This window comes from Cajanus cajan, chromosome 8 (assembly GCF_000230855.2).
Source record: "Cajanus cajan strain Asha chromosome 8, NIPB_CcT2T_4, whole genome shotgun sequence".
Taxonomy (NCBI): Eukaryota; Viridiplantae; Streptophyta; class Magnoliopsida; order Fabales; family Fabaceae; genus Cajanus; species Cajanus cajan.
In genome coordinates this window covers 25397210-25410368 of record NC_138524.1, presented here as the reverse complement: position 1 = coordinate 25410368, position 13159 = coordinate 25397210, and the positions used below count along the sequence as shown (strand labels likewise).

Below are 13159 nucleotides of genomic sequence, written 5' to 3'. Positions count from 1 at the left end.
CCTCCCCAAACGACCTTAACCAAAGGGATTTCCTTTCCTCTCAGTTGTTTCACCCTCGTGTCATCAATCCTTAAAGGAACCGTTTCATAGGTAAGATTATCCTTCAACTGAATGTTGTCAGACTCAATGATATGGGAAGGATCATGGACATACTTTTTGAGTAGGGAAACATGAAAGACACTATGGAGATTTGAAAGAGATGGAGGCAAGGCAATTTGATAGGCTACTTCACCGATCCTTTTATGAATTTGATAAGGACCAATGAAACGTGGAGTAAGCTTACGGGATTTCAGTGCTCTGCCTACTCCTGTCCAATGAGTGACTTTAAGGAATACATGATCACCTTCTTTAAACTCAAGATCTTTTCTCCTCTTGTCATTATAACTCTTTTGCCTACTCTGGGTTGCTCTCATTTTCTCTTGGATCATCTTACCTTGTTCAGTAGTTTGTTGAACTGTCTCAGGTCCTAAGATGGCATTCTCTCCAGGTTCTACCCAACATAAAGGTGTTCTACATCTCCTACCATACAAAGCCTCATAGGGTGCCATCCCAATACTAGAATGGTAGCTGTTATTGTAGGTAAACTCTATCAAAGGTAAGAAACTATCCCAACTACCCCCATGTTCTAAGATGCAAGCCCTCAACAAGTCTTCCAAAGATTGTATGGTTCTCTCTGTTTGGCCATCTGTTTGGGGATGGTAGGCTGAACTCAATCTAAGCTTAGTGCCTAAAGCCTTATGCAAACTCTCCCAAAATCTAGAGGTGAACCTAGGAGCTCTATCAGACACTATACTATTAGGAACTCCATGCAACCTCACGATCTCACTAATGTACAACTTGGTTAACCTCTCCAAAGGGTACCTAATATTAATGGGAATAAAATGGGCAGACTTAGTCAATCTATCCACAATGACCCATATAGCATCCAAGTTCTTCACAGTCTTAGGTAACCCAACTACAAAATCCATAGAGATGCTATCCCATTTTCACACAGGCACATCTAAAGGTTGCATCAGACCTGAAGGTTTTTGGTGTTCTACCTTAGCTTTCTGACATACTAAGCAAGCATACACAAATTCCTCCACTTCCCTCTTCATCTTAGGCCACCAAAACATCTTTTTAAGGTCTTGGTACATCTTAGTGGCTCCTGGATGGATACTAAGGATACTCTTATGACCTTCTCAAAACTCCATCCACTCCAAATCTAAACTCACTCTCCACACCTTGATTCAACTTCTCTACTTGACTCATTAAGAAAGGATCTGTCTTCTGACCTTCTCTAATCTCATCTATCAAGCTATTAGTCACTCTCAAAGCTCCCAACTTAATACTTTTAGAGGTCAACTCACACCCTAAGCTCATATCCCTAAACTCCTCAATCATTTGCAATTCCCTAATCATCAAAGAAGACACTTTCAAAGATTTTCTACTCAAAGCATCAGCTACAACATTAGCTTTGCCAAGGTGATAATTCAATTGAAAGTCATAATCTTTAAGGAACTCTAACCATCTCCTCTGCCTCATATTCAATTCCTTTTGGTCAAACAAATACTTAAGGCTTTTATGGTCACTAAAAACCTTGAACCTAGACCCAAACAAGTAATGTCTCCACAACTTAAGAACAAATACGACTGCAGCTAACTCAAGGTCATGGGTAGGATAGTTTTGCTCATGAATTTTAAGTTGTCTAGAAGCATAGGCTACTACCTTACCCTCCTGCATAAGCACTCCTCCTAAACCCAATTTAAAAGCATCACAAAATACCTCAAAAGTCTTACTAGGGTCAGGTAACACTAACACAGGGGCACTAGTTAATCTCCTCTTAAGCTCTTGAAAGCTTTCCTCACATCTAGAATCCAACACAAAAGGTTGGTCCTTCTTTGTCAGCTTAGTCAAAGGAAGAGCTAGCCTAGAAAAATTCTCTATGAACCTTCTGTAATAACCGGCTAGTCCTAAGAAACTCCTAATCTCAAATACTGATTTAGGTGTACTCCACTCTAACACAGCTTCTACCTTAGCAGGATCTACAGCTATCCCACCCTTGGATATCACATGTCCTAGAAAGTTCACACTATCCAACCAAAATTCACATTTTGACAATTTAGCATACAACTGCTTCTCCTTAAGGGTTTGAAGAATGATCCTAAGGTGCTCAACATGCTCCTCCCTAGTCTTGGAATACACTAGGATATCATCTATGAAGACCACTACAAATCTATCCAAGTAAGGGTGAAAGATCCTATTCATGCAGTCCAAAAAACACCAGGTGCATTAGTCACACCAAAAGGCATAACTAAATACTCATAGTGCCCATAGCGGGTCCTAAAGGCAGTCTTAGGAACATCCTCAGCTCTCACTCTAATTTGATGGTATCCTGACCTTAAATCTATCTTACTGAACACACAAGCTCCAACTAGTTGATCCATAAGGTCATCTATCCTAGGAAAAGGATACTTATTCTTAATGGTCACTTTATTCAGTTGCCTATAGTCTACACACAACCTCATGCTCCCATCTTTCTTACTAACCAATAAAACAGGCGCTCCCCAAGGCGAGACACTAGGCCTAATGAATTGTTTCTCTTGCAGTTCCTCTATTTTTTTCTTAAGCTCAACTAACTCTGTTGGGGACATTCTATAAGGTGCTATAGATATAGGTGAGGTACCTGGCAATAAGTCTATGCTAAACTCAATCTCTCTCTCAGGTGGTAAACTAGACACATCCTTAGGGAATACTTCTGGAAATTCTCTCACTAAGGGAATCTCATCTAGCTTACTATCAGTCTCAAGTGTTAAGGAAGCTAAGATCATGTACACTCTTTCCTTTTCCTTTAAACAAGTTTTAATGTCAGCAGCACTAAAAAATTCCGTACTCTTACATTCACCAAAGGAAATAGATTTCTTAAAGCAATTTAAAAGGACATGGTGAGAAGATAACCAATCCATGCCAAGAATTACATCTAATTGACTAAGAGGCAAACAAATTAAGTCAACTAGAAACTGCTTATCAGAAACTGTCAAAGGACATTTCAAACATACTAGGGATGTAGTCACAGGGCCATTAGTAGGGGTTTCAACAACTAAATCAAAATCTAACAAAGACACAGGAAAATTCAACTTTTGGACACAAGAGACAGAAATAAAGGAATGAGTTGCACCAGAATCAAATAGTACAACAAAAGGAGTCTCAGCTATGAAACAAGTACCTTGTATCAAATTTTCTGACCAAGAAGCTTCAGCACCACTAAGAGCAAATACTCTCCCTACAGTCTTTGGACGCTCAGTTTGAGAATCCAATCCAATAACACGTGTTCTTCGTGGTTCAGGACATTGGGTGCTGATGTGACCCTTACCCCTACAATTGAAGCAAGTAACCTCCTTGTCACTACACTCAGACTGATTATGACCAATACGTCCACACTTTCCACATCTTCCTGAAGGAGTGGACACAGATCCTCCAACACTTCCAGTAGCACTAACAGTGGATCCTCTAGTAAGGGACTTGCTTTTATTAGCAGCAACTTTACTCCCTTGAAATATATTAGAAGCAGAGTAAGGCTTACTCCTACCCGAAGTACTAGAACTTACAGCACGGATAGGACCTCCAACTCCTTTATAGAAAGCAGCACGAGCACGGTTATCACGATCATAAATACTGCACTTATTGACCAGAGTGGGAAAATGATATATCTCCTGATAGTTAATTGCAGTTTTTACTTCAGGACGCAGACCATTTACAAATTTTATGCATTTAGCTCTTTCACCACCCTCACCATGGTAGTGTGTACAATAACGAACCAAAGCATCAAATTTGGCAGCATACTCTACCACAGTGTCGTTCCCTTGATTCAGCTCAAGGAATTCCATTTCTTTCCGACTCCTCACATCATCCGGAAAATATTTTTCAAGAAAAGCTTTCTTGAAGTTGTCCCAATTCAAGTGCACCCCTCCATCAATCATCCTCCGAAGTGCTCCTTCCCACAAAAAGTGAGCATCAGCAGTCAACATGAAGGTGGCCAACTTCACCTTCTGAGTGAGGGGACAATCCATAACATTGAAGATCTTCTCAATCTCCGTTAACCAATTCATAGCAGCATCTGGGTCATATCCTCCTTTAAAGGTAGGTGGGTGATTTCGTTGAAATTGTTCCAACCAGTTAGGAGCGACCTCAGCCCTATTGTTATTATTCATAGCTTGTGCTAATGCTTGAAGAGCATCAGCAATCGCACGATCATTTCTACCAGCCATAGTCTAAGAAAATAATACAATCAATAATTATAATCAATCATCATACTAGCATACCAACAAGTTCCACAATCAATTCAGTCCATCATTCATCTATCAAATAAGCATAGTAAACTCATAACTCATGGTCGATTGGATCGACCTGCTCTGATACCACTAAATGTGACACCATCTACCCCATCATTAAAACACAATAAACGTAAACAAATATTGTTTTTTATTTTTATTTTTTTTTCCTTTTCTTTTTGAGTAAATAAAACCTTTCATAGTTTAATAACATCTTTAATGAATAAAATAATTCCTTCAAATATCAAAAGGTAGAAGATTCACATTCGTAACTTACAAATCATAAAAAGTCATCATGTAAATATCAAAATTCAAGAAGTCATATAAAGGAAAATATAGATTAATTCCGGCAAAGGTGGTTATGCCTCTTAGTTAGGAATTAATTTATAATTTTCAAATCATATAATAAAAATAATATGACAAAGATGTACATTTTGGTCTTTTATCAAGAACGTTCAAAATTACAAAAGAAGAGAAAATTAAAGCTTTTAAAAACAATAACATATTAGACTAAGCTAGCTAAGCCCCGATGTCACATCCTATCAGAGCATGCCCAACTGAACCCTTAAGCCTCATCACCAACATCCTCATGATGTTGTTCGCATGCAACATAATTTAAACATATACAAAAATAACAAGGGAGTGAGAAACTTCTCACTCAGTTTTAGGTGAAGAAATAAAGGTTAGATAACACTCACACATAACAAATATAAGTCACATGTAAACAATACACATACATCATCAATATCACATATATACTCATTTATCATGTTATGATGTCATGAACTCGACTTATAAATGCATGCATGTGGCGCCATACGGAAGTTTCATATATTATCACTAGTGACCCTAAGATACACCTGGTTACAACTGTCGGTGACCCTAAGGTACACCTTGTTAGCTTATTCAACTGTCGGTGACCTTAAGGTACACCTTGTTAGCATATCACAACTGTTGGTCACCCTAAGGTACACCTTGTTAGCATATTACAACTGTCGGTGACCCTAAGGTACACCTTGTTAGCATCACTGGTATACGGCCTCAGCGGCACACCTGGAGTAATATATGCATATGATGCATGTCACACATTCATTATTCAACATTTAACTTATTACAAAATTTCATTTAGTACATCATGTCCTCATTTGTCATAGTCTCATAATCACAGTTTGTCTCAATAGTTCATTCTTAGGTCTCATGTCATTTGTCCATATTTCACATGGTCATGTCATAAATACTCCTCATAAAGTCCGCACAGGAATTCACAGAGAACATTCTTTTTCATATTAAAACTTATTTATTTTTAACATTAATTCCATATTCATTTATTACTTTCAAGGAACAAAGTAACAAGGAACAAAATAACAAAGAACAAAGTAACAAGAACAAAGTAACAAGAACAAAGTAACAAGGAATAAAGTAGACCAAATAGAACCACAAGCAAGGGATTGGGGGCCAATCCGACAAACAGACTATCCAACAATTATCCCCACACCCCCGAGCGAGGTTTCTCACTCCCCCTTACCTGGATAAGCAAGAGTTGAAACTTGAGCAGAGCCTCCTCTTCTGGATTCTCTCTTTTTCTTTCCCTCTCTCTTTCTTTCTCTCTTTCTTTCTTTCTCTCTCTCTCTCTCTCTCTCTCTCTTTCTTTCTCCCTTCTCTCTCTAAAATTTTACTATTTCACTCCGTTATAAAATTTCACCCCTGATGCCCCTATTTATAGGCATTCTGACGCACCCGGAATGACCCGTACTGTTTTTGGAACGGCACGTTCTGGATCCTTCGAATCTGTGCAAAATGTACAACTGGAACGGCCCGTTCAAAAATCGGAGCAGCCCGTTTAAAAAAGCAGAACGGCCCGTTTTAAAAAGCAGAATGGCCCGTTCTGAAGTTCACATTAACATTGATTGACCATAGTTGGAACGGCACGTTTCCCTTTGGGAACGGCCCGTTCTGGAAAAACCCACATAAGCATTTTTTCTTCGTTCCACTTTTGGAACGGCCCGTTCTGCTGCTACAAAAATAACTTATTTTCTTCGTTTGGAACGACCCGTTTCACTTTTGGAACAGCCCGTTCCAGGTTAAAAAAATAGAATTTTTATAAAAATTTTCGTAAATAATTTTAAATTAATACAAACCTCTATAAAACCCCTTTAATTAACAAAAATAACTATATAAAAATAATTAATAATCAAGTAGCAAATTCGGGGTGTTACATTTAGTCACCGTATCGACCAAAAAATATATTTTGATTAAAATATATTTTAAAATTTAGTTAATTCATTATAATATTTTAAAATAAATATTTTTAAAATTGTTATTAGATAAGTTATCTACGAAAATTTTCGTAGATAAGTTATCTGCGGAAATTTTCGTAGATAACTTATCTACGAAAAAATCCGTAGGTAACTTATCTACGGATTTTTCCGTAGATAAGTTATCTACGAAAATTTTCGTAGATAAGTTATCTACGGAAATTTCCGTAGATAAGTTATCTACGAAAATTTCCGTAGATAACTTTACCCGTAGATAAATTCCGTAGGTAATACATATTTTATTATATTTTAATTTTAATTTATTGTAAAATAATTAGAATATTTAATTTAGCATCATTAAAAAAATAATCATTATAATATTTAATTTTTTAATTTAATTATTTATTATAATACTTTTAGCCACTATATTGACCAAAAAATATATTTTAGATTAAAATATATTTTAAAATTAGTTTTGATTAAAATATATTTTAAAATTTTAGTTAATTCATTATAATATTTTAAAATAAATATTATTAAAAATTATCATTAGATAAGTTATCTACGGAAATATTCGTAGGTAACTTATCTTCGGATTATTCCGTAGATAAGTTATCTAAGGAAATTTCCGTAGATAACTTCACCCGTAAATAAATTTCTTACGTTACATATTTGAAACATCAATTAACATATTTTATTATCTTTTCATTTTAATTTATTGTAAAATAATTAGAATATTTAATTTAGCATCATTAAAAAAATAATCATTATAAGATGTAATTTTTTAAATTTAATTATTTATCATAATACTTTTAGTTATCGTATTGACCAAAAAATATATTTTTGATTAAAATATATTTTAAAATTATTTATGATTAAAATATATCTTAAAATTTTATTTAATTCATTATAATATTTTAAAATAAATATTATTAAAAATTGTCATCTTAAATTTTTTATTTTAATAAATTAATTGATGATAAAAAAAAATAACATACTAATATATGGTTTTAAATTTGATATGAAAATATTAGGATATAATTAGATAAGATTTTAAATTAGTATTTTATTAATGATTGATAATTAGAAAATAAAACAAGAATAAATACATTTTTTGAATTTTATATCTTAGATTGAAGATGAATAAATATATTAATTTAATTAATAATTTATTTAAAATGTTAAAATTTAATTTATAAAAAAATATTTTAAAAAAGAAGGGTTATAATAATATCAATGTAACTTTTATTAAATGTGAATTTTATAAATTCAACCGTTAGATTAAAAGTTTTCTACTCTTAGCTCATATATACAAAATTTTATAGTAATTTAAGATGATTTGATACTTCATTCTTGTAAAATAAAATTGACGTAATATATACATTTCAAAATATACTAAAATATGAACACTTTGATTACCTTCAAGTTGTTGTTCAATTTTAACAAAATTTGATATAAACATATAAAGTGATATGAACTTTAAATCTAACGGTTGAATTTACAAAATTCACATTTAATATAACATTGTTGAGCGGTGTAATACTTAGTAAAAGTTACACTAGTGTTATTTCAGCCCTTATCATTTTAAAATATATAAATTATTATTTAAACTTTTAAATTTATAATAATTAATTTAAATTATATCATAATATTAATTTTAAATAGAAATAAGTAGATTGTTAATTATACAAGTAAGTATATTTATAAATAAATATTAATTAAATATAATACAATTATTATTATTATTGGTAATATAATTATTATATATATTTTTATATTTTTATAGCGGTCTGAACATATCAAAATGAGAGGGATCCAAAAATAGTATAAGTATGAGATTGTACTTAAATGATTAATTTGTACTACTTATACTGATAACATGCATTAGCTCTTCTGTAGCCTATCTCATAAGAACTCCACAGTTAAGCGTGTTTGACCTGGAGTAGTATAGGAATGGGTGACCTTCTGGGAAGTTTCCCAGAAAATGTGCAATAAGGACAAAACATGTTGAAAAGTGAAGTGTAATGAAATAGCATCCTTGAGAGGCCAAATATGAGGGTTATTACATTAATAAATTTATTAAAATTAAATAAAAATTTCCTGAAAGTTATCTACGGATAAAATTCGTAGATAACAACTTTCGTGAGTTATCTATGGAAAATTCCGTAGATAATATTATCTACGGAAAATTCCGTAGATAACATTATCTACGAAAAATTTTGTAGATAATGTTCCGTAGATAAAGTTATCTACGGAAAATTCCGTAGATAACGTTATCTACGACCATTTTATTTACGGAATTTTTTCCATAGATAATTGACATTTATCTACGGATTTTTATGTTTATCTACAGATTTTTTCGTAGATAATCTTGATTTTTCTTGTAGTGATTCTCCACGGTTTAGGACTCTTGAAGTAGAGAGAATTTAGTGAAAATTCTAATCTCATAAATTTAAAAGTGATCATTACAAATGGTAGGAATAGGTTTATATAGAGCAGGGAAGCTTGTGGAGCAAGCTAAGCTTAACCATGGTTCAAGAGAACCATGGTTGGCTTAGTTTGACCATCCACCATGGTTTGGGAGGCTTGTGGAGCAAGCTTCTAATTTAGTATCTTGAAAAGCAAGCTAAGTTAGAAGCTTATAACACAAACTTCCCAAAGGTGCCAAAGGTGAAAAGCAAATCCAGCCAAAGAGAGGCCTAGCTAAATCAATTCCTTGAAAAATATTGAGCAAAACAAGCCCAATATGTAAAAATTGGCCTAGGCCCAACTCTGACTCATTTACTAATTACACCTTCATAGCTTGCTAATTGCTACCCACTTCTACTACTGAAAAATGTAAAAATGGATGACCTTTAATACAAGGTCAAATGGAGAAAAAGTCTCCAAGAAACCTACCCTAAATACACAATAGAACATGCTACAAAGAAAGAAATAAAGTGTCTCACAAATATAAAGGAAAAAATGAATCTATACAAGAAATTATGTACAAATGGACTAAGGTCTTCTCTTTAAGATATGGTGGTCCACGTGAAGATTACCTTGGGCTTATAGAGCCCACTAACCTTCAAGCTTTCCAACCCTTCTTGTATGTTCCTAGCCATAGCTACAGTAATTGGGCCCTTAGCCCATGGTCAATCACTATGGATGTTGGTGGTCGAATGCAGTAATTTGATTTATAATCTTATATATATATATATATATATATACATATATATATATATATATATATATAAAAGTAATTTGAGTTATAATCTTTTAATTTGAATTATTTATTTTAATTTAATTTGATTAAAATATTTATTTTAATCTTTTAAAACTATATATTGATAATAACCATTAGATTAAAATAAACAATTCAGATTAAAAGATTATAAATCAAATTACTTATATATATATATATATATATATATATAAATATATGAGAAGGGATCCACTTATTGCAAAAATAAAATTACTTTGACTTATTTCACTCAATAACTTATGTTTTATATTAAATTTTTTAAATTTAAAAGTTCTTAATGTATAGATTAAATCTATAAAGTTTTAAAAATTTTGAAAATATTTGATACTCTCTTTCATTAATTCAAATTGATATGAGTAATCATAAAAACATTTTATTTGTGGATTTGATATAATAAAATGGAGCATTAAATAGTTTTGAAAATTTTTAAAAATTTTCAAACTTCATCTATATATGTATTAAATTTTTAATTCATCAGTTAGATTATTGAAATTTAATGTAAAACATAAGTTATTGAATAAGACAAGTCTTGGTAAACTTATTATTAGATTAAGTGAATCCTTCATCTCTCTCTATACACTACAAGAAAACATTGAAATATATACAGAAAATAAGTGTCGGTTAATAGCTTATACAAATATTGTCAATCAATCTAAGATGTAACGTCGACTTTTCTGAAGTGTCAGAAAAAGTCGCTATTCTTTATATATAGCATCCGACACTAAACTTAATTTATGTTAGTATTAGAAAAATTGACTCTATATTTAAAGAATAACATCGACTTTTTCGAAACTAAACTTAATTAAATTATTTATTTTTGATTAATTTTACTTTAAATTCAATTTTATTTCAAAAATACATTTTACTTTAAGTGATTATTATATATAATATCATTACTTATAGTCTAATGAATGGAGAGTAAGTTAATAAACAGGAAATAAAATTAACGATAAATTAAGGATATAAATAAAATCTATCCTAAATAACTTTAAAAATTATTGATTATTACTTATAATTAAAAAAATAATTTATTTTTTATAATTAAAATTAGAAATAGTGTATTATTGTTCAAATAATTAATAAATGTCATTACTAAACTAACTTCTAATTTCTATTACTTGATTAATCTTTTAATTACCTAAGTGAAAAATTGTACCCAAATATTTACATGGGTTTACTAACCAGCAAAATCATCCCAAGACTAAATTATAATTTCAAAATATTCTCGCCAACACGATTACGATTGGTGATCAGCATATCTTTACAGTGCATTATCATAATCATATCTATTATGATAACATAATTTTATATCTTGAAGAGCAAAACAATATTCAAAGTTTTAGGATATTAACGTGAATATAATATATAGGAGATATTTAGTTTTGATAGACTTATTTCATTTAATAATATATATATATATATAATTATAAAAATATTTTATATATTAATTTAAAATTATATAATAAATAGTTATTTAATATGATTAACAACTTTTAATTTAATGGTATAATTATCATAATTTGATATAAAATAAAAGTTATTGAATAAAGTAAGTCTACTACTTATTAAAATAGATATCTTTTAATATAAATATACATAGTTATTTATTTATAATATAAATTAGCACTGTATATTAAATTAAAGTTTTTTTTCACTTATATTAAATTAATGATATAAGAAAATAACAAACTTGATTGCGAAGCGTAAACTAATACGACGATCTGAAGATATAATATTTTGGTAACTTATTTTTTTAAATATATTGATAAAAAAAAAAAAAAATCTTTTTGAAATCTGAAATTCAAATCAATTTAATTTACCTGGTATTATTGTGGTTATTCAAAACTGTACGGTCTGTACACCATGGTCATCCCATGTTTTTTTTTTAGAATTAAAGATGATGAGAAAAATAGAATATGAGAAAATAGAATGATATCCAAATCTGCACACCTTGTAAATCTTGTATCCTTATAATGAACGGACTAAATTCTAATCTTGTATCCTTATTATTCCCGCCAATACAATTAGTGATAAGTATATCTTATCACTGGAAGTTAATCTTTAATTACCTAATTTAAAATCTTGCAGAACAAGATAATATTCAAAGATTTAGGTGATTAACATACATACATACGGAAGAAATTGAAGAATTAGCTGAGGTATACGATTCTCAAACAAAGGAAAAACAGCAATACATGGCTACATGGAAGAAGTTGGCAACTCTAGGGAGTGGGTCATATGCTACTGTTTATCTTATTGCTTTGGAGTTTCCAGACGAATCAAATCGGAAGATTGTAGCTGTGAAGAGTTCAAGTCATCTCTCTTACGCAATTGCTTCGCTGAAGAAGGAAAAGAAAATACTGGAGTTATTCAAGGGTTGCAAAGAAATCATTCAATGTTATTTTGATCAATATGCTGTTGAGAAATATGTCTCCTACAATCTTTTCATGGAACTTGCTCCTTATGGTTCTCTTGGTGAATTAATTAGGAAGAGAGGAGCAATATCTGAGGATACAGTAAGAATTTACACGCATATGCTTTTGAAAGGACTTCATTGTATTCATGAAAAAGAAGTTGTTCATTGTGATCTGAAACCAGACAACATTCTTCTGTTCCCAACATTGAAGAGTGAGACATGGTATAAGTGAAAATTGCTGATTTTGGATTGGCCAAGACTAGAAAAGAGGCAAAAGCTGAGTTTAGGCTTAGAAAGATGAAATTTAGAGGCACACCTTATTACATGTCACCAGAATCAGTTATTGGTGTGATTGGAACTGCATTGGATATATGGTCTCTTGGATGTATTGTGATTAAAATGATCACTGGAATGGATGCATGGAGGAATATTGAAAACCAAGAGGAACTAATGTTGAAGCTTTTATTAAACAAAGAAGCCCCACCAATACCTGATGGACTAAGTTGGGTTTGTAAAGATTTTTTGGGCAGGTGTTTTGTCAAGAATCCTACCCGCAGATCCACTGCTGCAATGCTTCTCAACCACCCTTTTATTATTTCTCCATATCACAATAACATGCAGACCAGCCACACAGCTTATGAAACCTCTTCTCAATCTGTGACTAGTTCATCTTTTTTCTCATACAATCTTTTTAATTACCTATCACGTATGTATATATACATATGTCAAATGGTTTATTACTGTATTCAATATGTTTGTTGGTCAAGCGATGTAGAGATAATATAGATATAGAGACTTTAGATTTTTATACTTTCTTTTGTTGAAAATATAACTAATGGGACTGTTCTCTTTAGTTTTGTTCTGTTTCAATTCTTTACTTAAGTAATATGAAGTGTTTTCTTCGACACCTATACTGCAAACTTTGCTTGATCCT

At 31.4% G+C, this 13159-nt stretch overlaps 1 protein-coding gene across 1 annotated transcript; it reads left to right on the top strand.

The window, feature by feature from the left end:
- The first annotated feature begins 12004 nt into the window (after nt 1–12004).
- LOC109799274 (mitogen-activated protein kinase kinase kinase 20) lies at nt 12005–12457 on the top strand. The gene has a single exon (XM_020359822.2). The coding sequence runs from the start codon at nt 12005–12007 to the stop codon at nt 12455–12457; it is 453 nt and encodes a 150-aa protein (XP_020215411.2).
- The last annotated feature ends 702 nt before the right edge of the window (nt 12458–13159 follow it).

Bases quoted from the DNA above. Each gene is read 5' to 3' on its own strand.
- LOC109799274 (XM_020359822.2), top strand. From the start codon at position 12,005: ATGGCTACATGGAAGAAGTTGGCAACTCTAGGGAGTGGGTCATATGCT.